This window comes from Stigmatopora argus, chromosome 18, assembly GCF_051989625.1.
Source record: "Stigmatopora argus isolate UIUO_Sarg chromosome 18, RoL_Sarg_1.0, whole genome shotgun sequence".
Taxonomy (NCBI): domain Eukaryota; kingdom Metazoa; phylum Chordata; class Actinopteri; order Syngnathiformes; family Syngnathidae; genus Stigmatopora; species Stigmatopora argus.
In genome coordinates this window covers 5340107-5362962 of record NC_135404.1, presented here as the reverse complement: position 1 = coordinate 5362962, position 22856 = coordinate 5340107, and the positions used below count along the sequence as shown (strand labels likewise).

The following is a 22856-nucleotide window of genomic DNA, read 5'->3' as shown; positions in this document are numbered from 1 at the left end:
CGTTGATTGTAGGATATTTCTGGGTCACCTCATTGGTCGCTTCAATTTGATATTTAGGGCATTTCTGAGTCACTTTCTCTTGGTCAAGTCACTTTATGTACACTTTGTGTCTATTTCTAATGACTTAGGGTCACTCCCTGTTTGCTGGGGTAATTCAAGGGCAAGCACTGAATCAACAATTTCAATGGATTGGACATCTACTAGTGACAAACTCATTTCAATTGACAGCAGAAGAATGACTGGACGCCCCATCATTGGAAGTCTTCCATTGTTCATGGCATTAAAAGATTCATTTTCTGTACTGCTAATCCTCCTAAGGGTCGCGGGGGTGCCGGAGCCTATCCCAGCCAATTGTGGGGTGGTGGCGGGGCATTCCTGAATTGGTCGCCAAACAATTTCAGGGCACAAAGAGACAACCATTCACGCTCACACTCATTCCTAGTGCCAATTTTAGAGTGTTCAACCAGCCTACTTTGCATGTTTTTTGGGAAGTGGGAGGAAATCAGACTATCCGGAGAAAACCCACACGGGGTACGGCGAGAACATGCAACGTCATCCGTGCGTTGTCGTGGAAAGTTACGAAAAGCTCGACATACGATATCAGTCCCGGAACGGATTAAGATCGTATGTCGAGGTACCACTGTACTGTGACAGTAGTCGTTAAGGGACTCGAGGCCTTCAGTTAGGAAGCCACTTTCTGACTAATGACGAACTGAAAAGAGATAAAACACAACTTTCACTCAATGTTTTATGATGTTTAACATCAATTTACATCCGGAATTCGAGGCAAAATATGCTACAACGCACCAAATCAGTTTTATGCGCTAACAAGATAAATGAGCGTGTAAAATATCTCCATGTTGATGGAAAATAACTACAATTACTCCCGCGGTTGATTCCTGTTTTGATCCTCTGGTGTCGGCAGAATAATTGGATAAGCAGATCGCAACGTCAGAACAACATGGCATATGTCCACCACTCAGGTGAGCTAAATAAGGAAGCTCACGTTTTTTTTCTCTATTTATAGAGCGCATTAAAACATAACCTCGTTGCAGTGTGTACATCGAGACCTTGGAGGAGAAAAGGACGCTTCCAAGGTGAACTCCCTTCACGCTAAATTGCCTTCAATTCAACGTGTTGGTAGAAAATCTACTCAAGTTTGTTGCTGAAATAAAAATATACCGTATTTTCACGACTATAAGGCGCACTTAAGTCTTAAATTTTCTCCAAAATAGGCAGGGCGCCTTATAATCCAGTGTGCTTTTTATATGGAAAAATAAAATAAAATGTGTCATTCATTGAGGGTGCGCCTTATAATGCGGTGCGCCTTATAGTCGTGAAAATACAGTAATCCGAATATTATTAGTTTGATGGATAGGTTTTCAACAACAACAAAAAAGGCAAACATATTTCTTTCTGGGGGAGGTCACTAGCGGAGTTCTACAATTTTTTAAACATTTTAATCGCAGGTCTTTGGAAACACTTATTTTTGAATAAATGCAATTATGTAGCTAGTAAATTAGATTCATAACACTCAAAAAGTGATCTGAACTGGAATCAAGCTCATCATATTAAAGATGAAGAGAGTTTATTTGTATTATTTAATTTTTTTTACATTAGATAGCGTTTAAATGCACTGACTTGTCATATTAAAATCATCTTAAAACGTTACATTTACCACTTTCAAGCATGAAACTCTTCAGGTTAAAATGCAAAATATAAAAAAAAAGTGTTTTTCTTTTAACCTTTTGTTAGGTTGAAATGTAAAATTGATCAAGTTTAAACATTAGATTAAAAAATCCCGTGTTAACATTGTTTTTGTATTAGATTTAAATGTGAGACTTAACATGTTAAAACCATATCCAATTAAACCATGAAACCTACTACTTTAAATAATGAGATATTTCACGCTAAAACCCATTTTAACAAAACAGTTAATCCGCTTAAAACGTGACGTTAAAATGTGAGAATTCATAACATAACAAGCGAAATGTAAAATGTCTCATTACATCATCACATTACACTGCCCTATGAAACTTTTTTATGCCATGTTTTTGTAAAAAAAATAGCTGCTTTGTTCCTGTAACCGTAATTTACCCTAACAAAGTATGAAAAGCCTGTTTGCTTGCCTCCTGTCCAGAGGCGTCAAAACCCCATTCTCACTTAAGATATTGAGATTGTGCCGCAACAATGCGATTTACTCGCCCGTCTCCTTTCATTTGCAACTTGACGTGATTACAGCCAAATTAAATGGAGCAGGTCAATAAACACCGCGGTGCAAACATGCCAAATGGAAGGAAGAGTTCAGAAAATAAAGAGTGGCATCCCATTATTTGGGTGACCATACTGGCTCCGCTAATGAACTGAATTTGTTTTCATCACTTCATCACAGGGGTGGCAAACTCATGTCATGGGCCACGTTGTATTTTGCAGAACTATTATGTTTTCCGACTGTGAGCTGCCATCGTGAATCCAATAATTGATTAGCATTTGAACTAAAATCCTATGTTATGCTTCTTCACTAATATGCTGCCATTGCAGTGATAGATGTCCACTTTAATTGGAAGTGGTAGGGTGGCAGCAAACAAATGAATGGGGGGGGGGGGGGGGGGGGGGGAGTCCTGTGTGGAGTTTGCATGTTCTCCCTGGGCTTAGATGGGTTTTCTCTGGGTACTCCAATTTCCTCCCACATCCCAAAAACACGCATGGTAGGCTGGTTGAACACTCTAATTTGCCCCTAGGTATGAGTGTGTGCGTGAATGAGTGTCTGTCTCCTTGTGCGCTGTGATTGGCTGGCTATCGATTCAGTGTCCCCTGCAGCTGGCCCAAAATCAGCTGGGATGGGCTCCAGCACCTCCCTTGTCCCTTAGGCGGTTTAGAAAATGAATAAATGTTTTGCCATTTTAATTTTTAAATGATTAGCGCCAGTCAGTTCAGTTTTTTTGCTACATTAGAAAAATTCACATGCATGGCCACGATATTGACTTAAAAGTTAGAATTCTGGCAATAAAGTCAGAGAGAGAGAAAATAATTTAAATTCCAAGCAGAAGAATGAATGATGTATATGGGGGGAAATTGTGTCTTAAACAAAAAAATACAGGAAATTACAGAAATGTAGATTTTCCTTTGAATTAAATTAAAAGTGGGAAATCTATCGTATCATCGTAAGATCGTATTCTATTCATTTTCTGTGAGAAAATCAGAAAAACATTATTTTGAATGATTTTTTTTACCTTGTTTTTGTATGTATTTTCCATGAAAATAGGGAAATAGTAATTATTCAGTAAATATGTTTGTTTTTGATAAATAAAAAGTACATAGATCACAATTTATTTTTTTGCGTAAATGTTGATGGTGAACTGAACTATGAACTCCAGACATTTTAGCATACATTTTACATTAGCAAAAAACATGAAGTCCAAGCACATGTTTCACTTTCTTGGGCCACACAAAATGATTTGGCGAGCCAGATCTAGCCCAGAGCCCCATGTTGGACACCTGTGCTCTAGCATGTGAAACAACACCCCCAGCCGACATTCTCTGCTTCCTCCCAAAGGACACACCTTGAAAAGTCCAAGCTTGTCAAAACTACACTTCAACAAGTCAGTGTTCTTTCAAGGACACCTCTTAGTCGTAATTGTCTTCACAAGCAAGTAACAAGCTAGCTACACCTCACAGGTACACATCTGGGCAATTAAATCTCACAAGGACACCTCGTCCCAGTTAAAGTTATTGTTCTCTTGTGTGATCTGGCCTTTTCTGTCCTTTAAATCTTCAAGTGTCTTTCAACCCACAGAAATGTCCGGTTGAGTTATCACAGCCACCACAGGCTTGTCCATCTGTCTTCAAAAGTATAACGTTGGATGTTGGATAGGTTTTTTTTCATGGCAACCGTTACTAGGCGTCAGTAATAAGAAAGCATTGTCCTTCCAAGTAAGGTCCCAACACAAAGTTCTCGTTATTTCCATTACTAAGGGACAAAGTGTACGTTTCACAGCAGAGGAAGGTCAGCAATCAGAAATAAAATCTGGGGATGATATAAATTCTTGACTTTTACATTTTTAGCTGCTACTGACGGTGGTAGACGTCCAATTGCTGCCAGCCCCTCCTACGTTAATTGATGTCTATTCCTGTCAATGGCAGCCAATTAGTCAAAAAGGACAAAAGAATTAGCATTGGATGTTGAGGGTTTGATTGTATAGCCACTGAGTTAAAAATGACCCCAAAAAATAAGGAGTTAGCCCACTCTTGGTCTTAGTAATTCAATTTCAAAATGGTTGCTACCAAACCTAATTTTGATTTACAGTGGCACCACTACTTACAATTGCTTCTACATACAAAATGTTTAGGTTCCGAAACTGTTCTAATAAACAAAAATAAGATCCAAGTTACAAAATCCACCAAAACGTAAATACATTTCCTGCATCAGTTATTTTATTTTGAAATTGTCGCGTAGCATTGTGTTCTGCTTGAAAATCTCCTTACACTCTGCTGACATTGCAAATTCTATTTCATGCTAACTTGTTCTGAATTCATAATTTGAAGTTGTTTAGATGCTGATGTGCATGCATTCGTGTCCTTTGTCTGTTGCCTAACGTTCACTTCCTCCGAATAGGACATATTTTTCTATGCTTGTTATTTATTTTAAAACAGGACTAAATATTTTTTTCCAATTTATGTGTGTTTCTCACATCTTTCATACAAAATTGTGACACTGATCATTTTTAAAGGGTTTAGTTGGTCCTTTTTGTTTGTTTTTTGAGAAGCGAATTAGAAATATACACATAAAATACTGTTCTATTTCTGGAACCAATAAAATTTGTAAGTGGAGTGACCACTCTATAACTGTAAGTATCCCTGTCCAAATGGATCAGACGAATATTGTCGCCAATGGCAGCAAAATAGTCAAAAATAAAAGACTTAGCAATCCTTGCTCTCATTAACTCAAACTGTGAATGGTCGCTGCCAATCCTTGTATTAAAATTGATTGGATGTCTATGTTTAATTGAAACTACGACTGACTGGCGACCAGCCTAGGTGTCAAGCGGTATTGAAAATGAATAAATAGTTTGGTCGTATAGTTAAAAATGACAAAAATATAGCGTTAGCCTACTCTTGGTCATAGTAACTCTTTTGAGAATGGTTGCTGCCAACACTAATTTGTCAAGGATAACTGCCAGGCATCCATGTCCGATTGGGTCAGATGTCTCTTGCTGCCAATGGAAGGATATGAGTTGGAAATGACGGAAATGGGGTCAGCCCACTCTTGCTCTCAGTAAATCAATTTGTCAATGGTCGCTGCCAACCCTTGCATCAAAATGCATTAGATGTCTATCGTTTGATGGTAAAGCTATTGAGTTAAAAATGACGAAAATGTGGAGTTAGCCTACTCTTGAGCTTGTAACTCAATTAGAGAATGATTGCTGCCAACCTCTCCATCAAAATGGATTAGATGGCTATCGTTTGATGGTAAAGCCACCGAGTTAAAAATGACAAACAACATGGCGAGCCAACTCTTGCTCTATGAAATTCAATTTGTGAATGTTCGCTGCCAACCCGTCCGTCATTCACACCCAAATTTTCTCAGTTCAAAATGATTGGATGTCTATCTCCATCAACAACAGGCAGTGATTTAAAAGACCTTTTTTTGCTGAAAATTTGAAGCGGTACATTCAAGCGGCTGTCTCTTCTTTAGCTTGAACAACAACAAGAGAGACCTTGTCAGGTGAGCACACAAAAGCTACGCTTTCATCTGCCGGCGTCTGCTGAATCTCAAGCAGAACGCTGAAAAATAACAAGACGCTCGAGCACATGGCCTGCCTTTTCCATTCACGCGCATTTATGGGATTTACGGAAAATATAAGCGACACTCAGCGAAAACCGGCGGAATTAAATTGCTGTTTGCGTACTTTCTGGTTTGCAGACACGGCCTGTTGACTTCTGTATCCGCTAAAGGTGTTCTGGTGAGCCAAATGGATCGACCGCGATTAGTGCGGCCTGTCAAGGTTTGACGGAACGCTAACCGTTTCGTCGGCCGAGAAGTTAGGAGACGTCATAATTGAGGCTGGCGTTTAGTTGGCCGTATTGACCGAATCGAGTTATCTGTGCAACAAAGAAGACAAACACTGAAAATCAGCAAATAAACCGACCATACTTAGTATTTGTAGTGGGGTATTCAAATTTTTGCATATTTTGCAGTTTATTGGGAGGATTTATTTAATTTTTTAGATGAAAAAAAATCTTCAAATAATAGAATTTTGGGTGAGAAGAAATGACTAGCCAAAATGTAATTAGTTTTTTTAGAGATACAAAATTACACACATTTTTATGAAAATTATGAAAAACATTTTTGGGATTAAATTATTTTTTAGTGTTGGTTAAAAAAAATGTATCAAAAATATAAAGATTTAAAATAGAAACCCTACTCCTGGATTGCTCTGGAACTAATTGTAAAAGACTTCATTTAAAAGTAACCATTTTTAGAAATCAAAATGTTCCCCATTTTATCTGCCTAATGAATTGAAAAAACAAACATGCAAAGTATATTATTAGAAAAATAAAAAAAACAGAAAAACACAAAAATAAATGTATTTTTTTAAATCACTCCCATAAACATTGCCTGCAATGAACAGTCGCAGAAGTCCAATCATTTGAAGCTGAAGTGATCTTACTTCAAATGGATTGGACGCAACTAGTGACAAATGCAGTTCAATTCAGAGCAGAGTGAGTGGACGCCTCAAGATTGGACATCCATCATCATCAAAGGTACTGAAAAAGTTAAGAGGCTCATTTTTTTTGTTTTCATTGTCCACCTAATCAAAAAATCCCCTTTTTTTGATATGTTCATGAATTTCAGCGACCATGATTGTATTTGTTCCTTTTGGGAGATTAAATGTGTTTCCTCATCTAGCTGCACGTCCCTTGAGGCACATGGCAATGTGAAATATTGCCCCGAATAGCCATCTGCACTGACACCGACATAAAGAAAGGGGATCAATCTTCATTTAAATATGATCCAATAACTGGCACCGGCATGCCTTTGGGCCAAACAATCCGTGGTGCAAACGCGCCGGCCAATGATTCACCGCCACAATAATTGTTAACGTCTGATCAATGGTAACTCAAAAAAAGAAATGAGCGGGAGGCGCAAATGAATCTAATCTCATGCAAATGAGGATGCTTGCATCACCTGCGTGGCTGACACTGAATGTTGTCAACTCAGGTCGCCGTGGCAACAGGAAAAGCTGAAGCTTCGTGAAAGTGATGCAGTGTGCAAATATAGCAAGGCAGATGCCATGAATGGATTCAATATTTGCATATTACAGCAATTAGACCTTTGCGGTGTGCATAATATGCAAAAAGAATAAAGGGAGATATGCAGAACATGCTAAAACAATTGCTGAAACGATGTACTTGGACATTCAAGATCAAGATTCAGGTTGTAAAACACTATATATTAGTATTTGGGAGAAATATAATAAATAAAATATGGAAATAACTTCATGGAAAAAAGTATAGTTGCCTGATTTTTTTATATATTGTAGTAATTTCTTGAGACTAAAGTATAAAAGGCACAATTGAGGATTCAATGAAAAGCAAGAATGGATACTGAACTGTTTAATCGATTTTGGAAATGAAAGAAATGGGAAGATTTTGAGTTGTAATTTCCCATTTGTTCCTTTTGAAGAGGATAAAAAGTACACTAATTGCAAAGATTCCAATTAATAGTACACGAAAAAATGACAAAATTGAAAGTTATTAATATATAGTGTATACAATATACATACTAAACATATACCCATATCATATAAATATATATATGTATATAAATATGTATATATGTATGTATGTATATTTATATATGTATGTGTATGTATATATATACATGTGTATATATATGTATGTATATGTATGTATATATATATGTGTATATGTGTATATGTGTATATATGTATATATATATATATACACACATATATATACATATATACATACAATACATATATACTCACACATGCATACATATATATATATATATACACATACACATACATTTATATATATATACACATACATTTATATATATATATATATATATATATACATACATATACATATATATACACATACACATATATACATACTAAACATATACCCATATCATATAAATATATAAATATATATATGTATATAAATATGTATATATGTATGCATATTACATATACACACATACATATATATATATATATATATATATATATATATATATATATATATATATATATATATATATATATATATATAAAGTTCACTGCTAACTGGTGACTAACTCATTTACTTTCACAGTAGAAGAATGAAGAAAGCCATACTACTGGTCTATCATCAATGACAGTGAGAGTTCAATCAAAAGGGTTCAGCGTTGTCACGGTGTCACGGTGAGAGCAGTCCGGGTCTTTGTCCACTTTTCAGCCCGAGCATGGGACTAATCAATGCAAAGCATGCATCTCTATGACAACATGCGACCATTTGCAATTGTAAACGCCGCTTACTCCTGAATGTAAAAAGAGTTTCAAGGCTTCGCTCGGCGAGCGTGTCGAGTATGCGAGAGAAACTAGTCACGAGTCTCTCCTGATGAATGACCTGTGAACTCTTTGCATTCCTGCCTCTTGTTGCCACAACAACCCCACATCTTTATCTTTATCCACTACACTTGTCAGACACGAAAGCTCTATTTGTCACCTTTGTGCAATTTGTCATTTTTTTAACATTAAAAATGACAAAAATTGAGTCAGCCCTGTCTTGTTCTCAGAACTCAATTTGTGACTGATCACTGCCAGCCGTACAAGTGCAAAACATTGCATTCATTAATTCATTCATCCATTTTCTGTCCCACTTATCCTCACAAGGGTGATGGGGGGTCCTGGAACCAATCCCAGCTAACTACAGGCACCGGTGGTGGTCACGGTGGGACAGCCAACCTTCATGTTTCTATGGAAACTCGCGTTATCGGCAAATTGCACCTGAATTCAGTCGCAACCGGTAAACTTTGGATTGGATTGGATTGGATTGGATAACTTTATTCATCCCGTATTCGGGAAATTTCCTTGTCACAGTAGCAAGAGGGTGAGAATACAGACAGGAAAAGACATTTTAGACATAAATAGATAGGTAATAAATAAATAAACAGAAATAAATATATAAATAAATTAATGAATAAATATATATATATATATATAAATAAGCGTGTTTCAAAACAATAAAGTATGGAGTATAAAATATAAAGTAAAGTATTAAAACAACAATAAAACGAAAAAATAAAAGATAAAAAAGCTGTAAAAACACAGAATACGAGTGAGGACTTCGGGAGCTACCGCCACTGGCTGCCATTTTGAATAAATAAATAAAAGTTTTTGTAGTAATGATGCAGAAGAAACGCAGCCGCTTCCGGTGTATTTCCTTGGTAAGTCTAAATATGGAGATCTAGAAACGTTTTCCTGTTACCGTTGTCCTTATAGTATTGTTAATTGATAATTTATCTCAAAGAAACATTGTACAATATTTATCATCTGAATTTAGACATCAATAAACAAGAAAAGAACCGTCTGCAGGAGGGAGATGTAAAATCTCATTTTGCCGTGTTTCTTTCATTTTTCCTGACGCCAAATGTTCATGTTTGCCAATGCTAATAAGCCTCCTAAAATAAACATGCAAATTTGGTTGAAGACCTATTTCTGCATGAGCGCCGCGACTGGCTCATAACGATGCGCCTTTGCACACCGGAGCGGAACTGAAAGGATCGCGACGTGACCGCGGGCCGTTACGCATCGTCTGTTTTAAACCTGTCCGACTTTTATTTGTTGGAATTGAAAAAAGGTTACCGGCTAATGGTGCAGATGAGCCGTTTTGCGGTTGGAGCAAGCCGAGGAATATTCATCTGGATGGAACAGTGGCGTCTCATGTCAAAACCGTAATTACAAAACGGGAAAATAAAGCCTGGATGGCGAGTTGTGGTTTTTCAAATCTTAAACAATGTTTTCATATACTTTGCTATACTACTATAGTATTAAGAATGCATCGGTTTTATTATTATTAGCATTGGTAGTTCTTTATTAATTGCCATTGACTACAAGTCGAGAGGTAGAGATGGGTTGCGTAATTAGTGGCTGACAAGTTTGACAAATCTTAAGTGCTACAAATGTCAAAAATTAAAAATGACTGCACGGTACTTTTACATTCAAAAGATAAATTAAGCACTTAAATCTAGCAAATATATATATTCAATACTGCCACCCAAAACTGGACGTAGGCCTCACAGTTCTGGAGTCGAGGGTGCGATCCCAGGTGGGTCCATACTGTGTTCAGTTTGCATATTCCCCCCGAGCTTGCGTGGGTTTTCTCCGCGTAATCCGGTTTTCTCCCACGCCCCAAAAAGATGCTTAGTAGGCTGGTTGGACACTCTAAATTGTCCCCAGGTATGAGTGTGAGTGCTAATGGATACAAGGCAGAGGACACCGATTCAGGGTCCATAGTTGGCTGGGATAGGCTCCAGCACCCCCGGGAACCCTTGCAAGGATAAGCGGTTCAGAATATGAATACATGAATGGCTGCCAAACAATGTCACAGGGAAACAGCCACTGTTTTCAGCAATTCTAGTTGTTATATCACAACCAAAAGTAACAATTATTTGTAGCTTTCTAGGGTACACGGTCGATTGGTCGCCGGTCTTTTAGTCGCCGGTCTTTTGGTCGCCCGGAAGGTAAGTGATAATTACCATTTAAATTGTTGCTCAAATTCCCTAAATACAAACTGTGAATTACTATTTAGTCATACTTAATGCCCTATTAATTATTAGGCTAAAGAAAAGCTCCAAATTTCCCGGACTTGTATTGGAGAACTTGTTAAGACCCTGACTGACGTAGCTTCTTAAAGGGACAACGCATGTACATACAAACTCTTATACACACACGTCCGCTCAGTGAAACTGAGTCCTCATGGCCATTGTTGGCTTTTATTGATGCGTAGACAGTGTTGTTTTACCTTGTTTTGGTCGTCAGTCTTTTGGTCGCCGGTCTTTTGGTCGCCGGTCTTTTGGTCGCCGGTCTTTTGGTCGCCCGTTGTCGCAGTCGGGGCGACCAAAAGACCGCGACCAAAAGACCGGCGACCAAAAGACCGGCGACCAAAAGACCGGCGACCAAAAGACTGGCGACCAAAAGACTGGCGACCAATCGACCGCACACGCTTTCTAGTGCTGCGCTAGTTCGTAAATGTTGACAGAATAGGAGAACGGTCAAATAGCATCGAGAGAACAGAACAGAAAATAACTAACAAAAAACTAAATTAATGGGCCAATTTCTCCATGAATTTTGACTTCTCAAGACTACTCTTTTTCATTCATTTATCCATCTTTCAAAGCACCCATCCTCAAAAGGGTTGCGGGGGTTGCTGGAGCCTATCCCACCATACGAGCAAAATGCAGACTACAGCCTAGACTGGTCGCCATTCAGCCATAGGGCACACGGAGAGAAAAACGATCATTCACACTCAATCATACCGCCATAAGCGGGAATTGAGCCCGCACCTGCCAGCACCGAAGTCAGGCGAGTGAACCACTACACCCTCATCAACATTAATGTTATGTATTTCTAAAAAATGATATAGAGAAACTAAAAAAGTAATATAGCAAGCATAGAATTATAAAATAAAGTAACAAAAATAATACAGATTTGGATATCCTATTTTGTGTCATGTACTGTATGCCTCTCTAAATTAATATTCATGAACAAAATGTTATGTCCAATGATAACGGCAGTTCTTTATTTTCATTTTTTAATATAAATTCCCTTGAATAGTCACTCCCCAGAGGCAGAATTTAAGGGGGTGGGGGGGTGTTGTAGGTGTTGTGACAAGGTGAGACTCTAAAACAACATTAAAACATTAAGCGAACTTCAGTAATTTCATGTGGAGAAAATTGATGCACTAATTTTCAACCATTTTCTTTAGGAAAGAAATAGGGTTTATTGTATAAATTATAGTAATAGACTTGCATAAAAATAATAATAAAGAAAAAGACTTCCTTCTTGGATGACTACAGGCACAAATCTGAAAGTGCACATTTGCATTTTTATGTAATAATGATGGATTTACATACAAATCGGAAGAAGCACGGCTAAGAAGAAAATGACGAAGGCAGGAAATTCAAGAGGTGTGGTTGAGTTGATCATATTTCCATTTTGATAGACTTCAAGTTGAAGTTGCATCATCTTTGCATCAAAACTTATAAAACGCATTTCTGTACACACTTAAATGGGATTACTATTGCTTTCAATGGCATTCTTAGCCCCATTTGTTACTGTACTACAGACTATAGTAAATAAGTGAGTAAATATACTGTATTGATTAAAAATTAACAAACAGATGTGCCAAAAATTTCTTACACTAAATGCAGAAAATATAGGTGATTTGAATTTTTTTGTTCTCCTTTACAACTGTCTTACTGACTTTTAGCTATTCTTTTATCTGTGTTATTTCATTTTTTTAATTGCTTCTTGCTAATTATCATGTGAGGAAAATCACGTTGAATTATCTCGTGTTAATTTGTGCCATACAAATGACTTTGCCTTTGCTAACCCTCCCGTTTAAAATAGCTTGGGCGTCAATTTCTGTCAATACCGTCCATCATCATTATTATCTGCTCTATAGGTAGATTTAATAACAACCCACATCTATCAAAACATGATGATATTGACATTTGCAGTCCAATTAGCCAATAGAATCATTTTCCTAAATCATTTGGCCCGAGGTGAGCATTTAAATATACCCGGCGTACAGAGGCAGCAATCCAAAGTGAAAAATGGGTAATGGTATCATTTACGACAGCGGACGTCGATAGCGTGTGTCCTCATAAAATTAAAACGGGAATAGTTGTTAGGCTGCTATTGATGGCGATAGACGTCTAATTCATTTTGAGCGGGTGACCATTCACAAAGGGAGCTACTGAGAGTATGGGTGTAGTAGAGTATTTTTAATAACTCTGCAATTGTTTTTGTTTCATTAACTTGAGTTTGTTCAACTTATCCAATTTCCTATCTCTAGTGTACAGTGGTACCTCGACATACGAGTGCCCCGACATGCGAGCAATTTGAGATACGAGTAAAATTTTGAGCAAATATTTCTCTTGAGATACGAGGCAAATTTTGATATACGAGCAGACAGCAGACGCGAGAGGCTGCTCATAAGAACATCATGGTCACAGTCTCTCTCCCCGCAACTCCCTCGTGTAATGTCTCTGTGGTTACAACTACCTCGTGTAATGTCTCTGTGAGCACTGGGCGGAGCGTTGCATTTTTTCCGTGTTTTTTTCCCGTTGGTTAGTGCGAATGGGGTGTATATACTACTTCTCGTTGGCAAGTGGTCGTGCATTATCATATTGTGATATTTTGAAGGGAATACAAAAGCAAACAACCCTTGATAGGTTGCATCTGAAAGTCAGGGTGGAGGCGGGGCAAATAGAGCCAACCTGGGAGAAGAAAGGTATCAAAATTTAAAACAAAATTAGAATTGAGTTTAGTGTAAAGTTAGATTAGACTTATTTTGAGTGTGTCTGCATCGTAATCCAAGTTCATTTAAATTTGTTTATGTTATGTTACGAGCGTGTTGCCGTGCAAAAAGTTCCCCCCTCTAATTTTAATAATATTAAACACATTTTAGTGCTACTAAACCCCTAGTTATTTGTTACTTTGTTAATAGATGGCAAATTAGAACAAATAAAAATGTTTTTCCAATCCAATAGCCTGTTTTTGGTGTTTTTTCAGAAGGTTGGAACAAATTAATTTGTTTTTAGTTCATTTCTATGGGAAACATTCGTTTGAGTTACGAGAAAATCGACATACGAGCTCAGTCCCGGAACGCATTAAGCTCGTATCTCGAGGTACCACTGTAGTTGTCTGTATCCTTGTGTCCTGCGATAGGCTAGCCACCAATTCAGGGTATCCCTCTCTTGGTGCCCATACTTAACTGGGATGGGCTCCAGCACCCCCGAGACCCTTCTACGAAAATGAATAAATGTGTCTCAAGCTGCTGCTTTGACACTTTCTAAAAAAAAAATTGACATACGAGCTCAGTGCCGGAACGCATTAAGCTCGTATCTCGAGGTACCACTGTACTCCTCATTCTACTTTGATTCCCTATGGTGGTGCCCTGCAAATTTATCCAATCCTTCCACTGCTCAGCACATTTCTTGCCTTTATAAATTTCTCATCATGCATTTTTCAAGCGATGCATTTTTAAAGACATGTTTGCGTGATGAAAAAGGCTGAAGAATTGCGCCGCGAGGGGGAGTTCACAAGCAGAGAAGAGAGGAGTCCAAAGCAACTGCTCTCATCCATAAATGGATCAAATTCAACTCATCCATTCCACGCAATAAAAATAAAAGGTTAAACTTGTACAGACAAAAATGACAGAAGTGAATTGGGGCAATTACTTATTTGCATACCTCCTTCACTGGGTAAAACACACCTATTAAGTAGTTTTGACAACTACTGAGCCTGCTGGTTGGGTGTGTTTATTTAGTTTGATTCATCATACTAAAAGACTATTACATTTTGAGGGGGGTGTATAAATAGTGGATTTAACGCTCACTGTACTGTTGAAAAATACTGATTAAAAGGTAAGGGCTGATGGGATGCTATCTGTCTGAAAAGGTAATGTTTCTTTATAATCTGAACCTCTAGTTCCACCAATAGTGTTTCAATCGAGATCACACTATCTAGACCAATACTAGAATTCACTGTGACCAAGACTTTTGGGAATCAAGGCAAGCTTGAGACAAGACAAGATTGAGATTAACACGAATCAGGACAGTTTTACACGAATGATTGAAAGAAGCTCAGACCAAGACCAGGACATTTGGGAATCTAGTTAAGAAACGTGACACATCTGAGATGGATATGTGACAGATTTAAAAATGAGACCAAGCCGTTTGGGAATCAAGTCAAGAACGAGAATACACCTAAGCTTTCCAAATTTGTGATAGAGAATAAAAAACCAAGAATAAGACATTTTGCAATAGAGTCAAGACCATGCCAAGCATAGATATTATTGCATATAGATGAAAATAGATTTCAGATGAGCACCCTTTGCCAATGGCGACAAGTTTTGTTCATTTCGACCATATTGTGAGGAGACCGCTCGATCAATAAAACATTCTAGTCAATGCTCAATTTTCAACTGTTTTCAAATGGCTCGTTTTTCAACAATGTCAGCGATGCAGTAAATGACCTGCTGATCAAAAAATAATTTGATTTTTTTTTTCATCCAACTTTTCATCAAAACATAGCTATGTTAATATGGTTTGTTCCATCAACAGTGTGTGAACAACATTGTGATGAAGAAAATCACTCATCTTACATCTGTTACAAGAGAGCTCTATCAAAGTTGACTATTTTATACAAGTGACTTACCCTGCAAACTGTTAGACAGTTTATGTAGTATGTGGTGATAAAACCAAGACTTTTGAGAGTCTAAGATGACTCAAAACTAAAAAGCGACTTCGCAAATGTGATCTTGAACGATGTTACAAAAGGACGAAAATGTCAGTGTATTTTCTTTGCTATAAGAAATACAACACAAAGAACCAAACATCCTTGGTAGCAGAAACGACGAGGCTGTACAAGGCGTTTTTAACGAAACACTGCTGAACCGCAGCTAAAGTAAAATTGGCTTAGTTGCTTCTGAAAGGTTTTCCAGCGCAAAAAACACCCTAAATGGTAAATAATCACAGCCAATCCTCAGTTCAAATAATTTAAAATCTATAGCTGTGAATTGGCCATAATTACATTAGCGCACTACATTGTGAGAGTGAAGTAGCGAGATTATCATCACTGCTACAACGGCTCTGATATTCTCTTTCATTTGTGTGAATGTACAGAAATGTTCCCGAGCAAAAACCATTCTTTGTTGGTGCGGATCAGCAAGTCGGTGCAAACTAATGCGGCCAAAGCATCTCTGATCCCTCAGTTAGCGGTTGAGGCGATTATGGACTTTGAGTGTCTTCCGTTGGCGTGAGTTCTAGCGCTTTGATTTCATCCAGCTCATTCCGGCCAAAGGAAAGGAGACTAGCACTCACCTGCAGTGTCGATGGACCCCGGCTACGGTTTCGATGATCGAGCACTCGCCCTCGTTGAGGCAGAAGGCCAAATCCTTGTCTTCGACGCAAGGCTTGAAAACCTCTGACCGCAAGTTAGGTTGTGTTGGGGCCATCGCTGAAGGAACAAAACCAGAATTGAACAATTTAGTATACCACATATTAAAATGGAGGTCCTAAAATGAGCAAAATCTGGCTAACATCGGAATTTCCATTCAAGGATTATTCACATACAAGAATTCGGACATTTTACTCAACAGAAATCAGATTTTTACTTCAGTGTTTGTCGGACATCGCCATTAATTGGTCATTCCAATCCTGCCATCCCAGCTTAAATGGATTTGAAGGCTATAGGATTGAATAAGTGAACAAGTAGAGGCAGGATTGTATGTGAATAAATTTAAAAGTAAAATAAAAGCTTTATTTTTTGTTAGATTCCCTTCAACCTTTCTTTATCTTCTCGGACAGAGCGAGAGATTTGTTTCTAGATCTCACAGGCTAAAGAAGTGAGCGCTAGTAAACAACTTGGGTGATGAGCGCCGTCTTTCCTAAATGCCTCTAAAACAAATCAACAAGGTCTTTAAAGACAAGAGGATGAAATGTGTAAGATCCCCCTTGTCAACGTTTGTGGCAGCTTAACTGGCTTGCACACGTTTGCTTTGTTTTCTCGTCACAATCCGGTTGATGGGTTCTTTTCACACGGTAAAAATGAAAGGACTGAATTTGGGAACACCGAATAAAACGAAAGGCACCGAGTGCCAGCATATTAACTCATTTTTTGCCAAATGGGCATTCAATTTGTTTGATGATTGTAATATAATATACATATATACATCCACTCAAGTACCCTAGTATCTGGTTTTATTTACACCTTTTGTCGATGGTCATAGATGTTAGATCCATTTTGCCGATCAAAATACAATGACCTGAACACCGACATTTTAAAGATATGATAAAAAGTTCCTAATAATTATGAATGTGGGAAAATATTTGACCGCCCCAAAAAAATCAGCAAAACTACTCTTTTTGCAATGAAAATATGATTTTCTGAAAAAAAACACCTTAACTAATAATCGAATTATAGTATCTCAATACAATTACAGTTGAGTAAACCTCATTAAAAGCACAATAAGGAGAACCAAAATATTTTTTTTCACATCTTTGACCCAAGTTCGTGGCTTTGTTTACTCATTTATGAACATTGAAAAAAACACTTTGATAATTAGAATGCAATTATGAGCCATCCCAGAAATTTGATGGTGAAGATATGAGCAAAAATAGCAGCCAAAATGCCGAATTATTGCCATTGTGTAAAGTCCAATTTCCCCCCCAATGCCCTCTGACCTAAAAAATTATTTACCATATTTTTCGGACCAGCCAAAGAGCACACAACAGAAAAAAGATATAAGTCACAAGGAGTATAAGTCGCAATTTTGGGAGCGCAATTTTCCATTTTATCAGAAACCAGGGACAAACATACATTAAAGTAACAATGGTAAAATGGAAAACTACATGCTAAATAGGCATCTGTTAACATAACAGTTTTTCAGATAACTAGCCTAAAAAAGAAAGCAATAATAAGCAGTCGGTGGTCAGATTTTGAAAAATAAAATAGTATTAAAAATTGCACTATTTTAAGACCAACCGCATGTATACATGTGCATCTATGTGTATGTATGTATATATGTATATGTATATGTATATGTATATGTATATGTATATGTATATGTATATGTATATGTATATGTATATGTATATGTATATGTATATGTATATGTATATGCATATGTATATGCATATGCATATGTATATGCATATGCATATGCATATGCATATGCATATGCATATGTATATGTATATGTATATGTATATGTATATGTATATATATATATATATATATATATATATATATATTATTTATATATATATTTCAGCAACTATTTATTTCTTAACTTATTTATTACCTATTTATTTATGTCTAAAATGTCTCTTCCTGTCTGCATTCTCACCCTCTTGCAGTGAAATTTCCCAAATAAGGGATGAATAAAGTTATCTAATCTAATCTAATCTAATTAATGGCAATGTATGCATGTCTATTGCATCAATGGCATTACATTTAACATTACAGTAATCCCTCGAATATCGTGGTTAATGTAGACCAGACAAGGCCGCGGTAATCGAAAAATCACGAAGGAGGGTCACCCCTATTATAACTACCTTTTAAAAAAATAATTAATAGCAGAAAGACAGCGGAAGACTGTAATTCTTTTCCAAGAGTAGGTAGACTGTTTATGTTTCTTTAGTTTCAGCGTTATACTCAAGTATTGATGCTGGTCAAATGAACAGGGACTCATCTCACGATTACCATTAAACTCAAATAAGATTTGTGCTAGTATTTTCTGACTTGTCAGCATGATGAAAAGCAAACGCGTATAGAACTGACAGCTGCCATTTCTCAGGGCAGTCTCTCAATTTCACACATTCCTCCATCGCATCAAGATTTCCGATTGCACCACAGCTTGTCCGTTTTAAATTTGCATTCATCTTAATACGTGAGAGATAAAGTGACAAACAATTCACGATATCGGTATTTCTGTTACATCTGGAAACAAAACAAAACAGAAAAAAACACCAGCTTTGATTGATCAGTTCCTGGGGAAAAATATGCCAACCCATGTTGAATTTGAGGCTGATCTGACTGTCGCTCCTGGCTGGAGACGTTCAAAAAGGCTTTGTCAAAATGTGCCCCAAGTCCAGACACATTTTTATTTCCTCTTCCATTATCGTACACTATGAACCAAATACAGCTGTGCCGCCTTAAATTCAACAAGAAAAAAGAAAAACAAAAACAGGAGGACGGGAAGTCGTGCTGTTCTGAAACCTTGACTTTTCCAATATCAATTTATCAGTCAACACAGTGGAATCGACAGGAGAAAAATCTCTCTTTGTGTGCTTATCTGAAAACCACTGACCTAACAGCGAGCACCAAAGGGGCTGTTTTTTTTTTGCATAGCTAATATGGTCACCGCCACTGCTGCTGCTGTTGAGATAAAAGCTGAGAGGGACTCCTTACACCGTGACAATTATTGCCGGGGACTAGCGTACCACAAAGGAGTACGCTGTGTTCTATTTTCTATTATTAAAATTGCATCTTGGAATAGAAAAGCTTTTAAATGTTGCCCCGTGGAAATGGAAGAACTGTAGAGAGGCTGGATTTGAGGATACAGTAGGTGGTGAAACGACATCCAGTTCAATAGATATCAAGTTTCGTTGGCTTGTACACTGGCGGAGAATCGCAGGAAATTGAACGTTGTCTCTTGTGTTCGGTTTAATTTATTACCTGGTTATGAATTAATCCTTAACTTATTGGCTTGCATTGACAGTGACAAACATCTAATTGTTATTAAATTGGTAGGACTGGGTGTCCTGTTTGTTTTAATGATGTCTTGATGTTTATGATTGCATTTGCGGTGGTTCCTGTGTAGAGTTTACATGTTCTCGCTGGGGCTGTGTGGGTTTTCTCCGGGTATTCCGGTTTCCTCCCACATTCCAAAAACATGCATGGTAGGCTGGTTGGACCGTGTGCGGTTGATTGGTCGCCGGTCTTTTGGTCGCTGGTCTTTTGGTCGCTGGTCTTTTGGTCGCTGGTCTTTTGGTCGCCGGTCTTTTGGTCACGGTCTTTTGGTCGCCCGTTGTTGCGGTCAGGGCGACCAAAATACCGGCGACCAATCGATCGCACAGGGTTCTCGCTGGGGCTGCGTGGGTTTTCTCCGGGTATTCCGGTTTCCTCCCACATTCCAAAAACATGCATAGTAGGCTGGTTGGGCACTATAAATTGTCCCCAGGTATGAGTGTGAGTGCTAATGGACACAAGGCAGAGGACACCGATTCAGGGTGTCCTCTGCCTTGTGTCCATAGTTGGCTGGGATAGGCTCCAGCACCCCCGGCGACCCTTGCAGGGATATGTAGTTCAGAATATGAATAAATGAATGCCAGCAAAATATTGACTGTGAGTGTGAGTGGGTGTCCGTCTCTTCGTGCCCGGCGATTGTTTGGTCACTGATTCAGGGTGTCCCCCACCTTGTACCCGTAATTAGCAGGTATAAACTCCAGCACCCCTCACAAACCTTGTGAGGGTAAGCGGTTCAGAAAATGAATGAATGATTTCAATTGAATTCAATTCAAATATGGTTTCATTCTTTTCTATTGATTTTCAACTTGGAACTGCCAAAAATCTCCATTGCTGATTATTGTTTTCTTTAAAAAAATGTTTTTTAACTGTCCCCAAAGTAACAAAGTTTACTTTTAGTAAAAAAAACATTGAAGGATCAGGTCACTAATTCCATTTTTTGTTCAAAGTGAAAAAACTCAGTGGGGAAGTTGTAAATCAGATGTTGGCGGAATTGTTTGTTTTCACCAAAAACTGAATGGATTCTGAGTGCAGGGTTGTGGAATAGTTGAATGGGACAAAAACACTAAGTAGCATTGTTATAGTTTTTGCCGTTGGAAATGAATAGATTTTTTCTTCTTCTTTTTTTCCCCCAATTTTTTTTGGGACAGAACTGTTAACATTTGGGAAATTGAAAGAGAACCTGTGTCTGGTGGAAGTTTGGAACGTTTGGAAGTTGGAATGGCGTGCATTAGTCAAAGTGCGTGGGCTGTGCGATGTCCCGAATAAGTAGACGGAAAAAATACAAATAAATAAATAATTCGCAGAGCTTTGCTTTGCAAAGCATCCCCACAAACTTTGCGCGTGTAGGCGCAAAAGTGATTTAGAGAGTCCTGTTTCCTTTCAGCCAGCAGTCTTTGTTCCCGGGAGCAACATATTTCTCTTCTGGTGTTCTCGCATCATCTCACGGGCCTTCCATCATGAGGCCCAGATTGATCGATCAACGGCCATAAACAAAACACAGATTGAACGAGACACTGGGGCGCAACAAAGAGATTACAGTGTTTTTATTTCGCTACTAGTGATTGCCGACGTGAGCATCTGTCGAGGGGGGGTCTGCCGGCCAACGCGTGCCGGCTCAGAATGCCAATTAGGAAAATATCGGTGCACAGGATTTTCAGCGATAGAGCGTATGTATGAAAAGGAGAATGATATGTAATCCAATTGTGATGGCAAGGTAATACCAGTCAATCCCATTTACAGTGAATGGAAGTGGCTAGCATGTTAGCACACTAGATGTTGGAGCGACAGCTTGGCTGACAGCTGCATGTAGATCACTGGGCGGTACTTGCTGCATTGCGGGGCTCTTGATGTCGGAGGGGATGCTCAGGGTCGGGCGGGTGTTCGCTCTTTATGGAATGTCAATTTAACATATTGGCGCTTCACCTTGGGATTTATTATTCTTTATGTAGTAACGCAATACATGCTTCTTGGAGATTTTTTTAGATTAGATTACATTAGATAATTTTATTTATCCCGTATTCGGGAAATTTCATTGTCACAGTTGCAAGTGTGAGAATACAGACACAGAAAAAGACATTTTAGACATAAATAAATAGGTAAGAAATAAGTTAATCAATAAACAAATATATAATTAAATAAATAAATATATAAATAAATACATATTTAATTAAATAGATATATAAATAAATACATATATAATTAAATAAATATATAAATAAATAAATATTTAATTAAATATATATATATATATATTGTTAGAATTATTATGAATATTCTATATGTGTTGTAAGCATTTTTCAATAAGTAATAAGGCTATAAACCAATTCATGGAACCATGGACACTTTTCCTCCACATCGTCTCCTCAAGGCCCCACAGCTCGAGGACACATTGTTTTCACACACGCTTTTCGGCAGAACACAACGGGACTGTTTTGACGGGACTCCAGCAGAAGATGGCGATAATCGCATTATTGTTTGAAAATACGGCTTTGCTTTGTTTACCTTGAAAGCATTCCTCACACTGTTGTTTTTCTAACCAGCGAGGGTGTTATTGTACTGATTACATAACCATGTTTTTCGAGTGTCGCGATTAAATACAATGATTCAGTTACTGCAATTCAGAATGCACTGGGGGCTAAGACGACGCCACATTGTATCTCCTTGCAAGTTCGCCGCAGAGTTTGTTGAAAGATGTTTTTCCTTTTTTAATTAAATATTACTAATAATGATTTAAAAGGTTTGAATCATTATTCCAACATTTGGTCCTTCGAGTAGCCGGGGTCAACAAACCGATAGGGAATCCAGACGCTGCGGTTTAATATCTGGAGTGACCGTGCACGGCGAGAATCCCTTTTCCAGGCTGGACTATTTCTCAGCAGCGCCTGTTTTCTAATCGGTTGACGACTATCCTCTTGGTAAGCATCTTTCGACATTTCTGCCGAGTCCGCGTGTGATGGCTGCATATTGTTGACGGGTTCCGAGTGCGTGAAGGGCATCACACGCGAAGGCCTTATTTTGAGAAGTAAGGCTCGCATCCTGGGGATAGCGATTTTAAAAAACCCTGTGGATACTAGTCACTAGCAGGTAGACACGGTGTGGTCTATAAACGTCTGCCGTGTACAAAAAAAAAAGGTACTACGGGGGCACACGGATCCACTCCAAAAATGGGTAGTGGAAACAGATTGGATTGTTGAAAATCAAAGCGCTACAAGGGTTAAACACCTAAACTTATGGATAAATAAATATGGATTTGCTGGCCAGCTTAATATGCATAAGATATTGATACTGCAGGATAAAATACGT

The 22856-nt window shown here is 38.0% G+C and overlaps 1 protein-coding gene across 3 annotated transcripts in view; it reads right to left on the bottom strand.

The window, feature by feature from the left end:
- The window catches only part of nrg3b (neuregulin 3b), a 280932-nt gene that overhangs the window by 74969 nt on the left and 183107 nt on the right, over positions 1–22856 (bottom strand). For all 3 annotated transcript variants that reach the window (XM_077626396.1, XM_077626398.1, XM_077626397.1), the window contains one exon: positions 16124–16259. In XM_077626396.1, coding sequence (XP_077482522.1) covers positions 16124–16259 — 136 coding nt within the window. The remainder of the gene's footprint in view (positions 1–16123; positions 16260–22856) is intronic.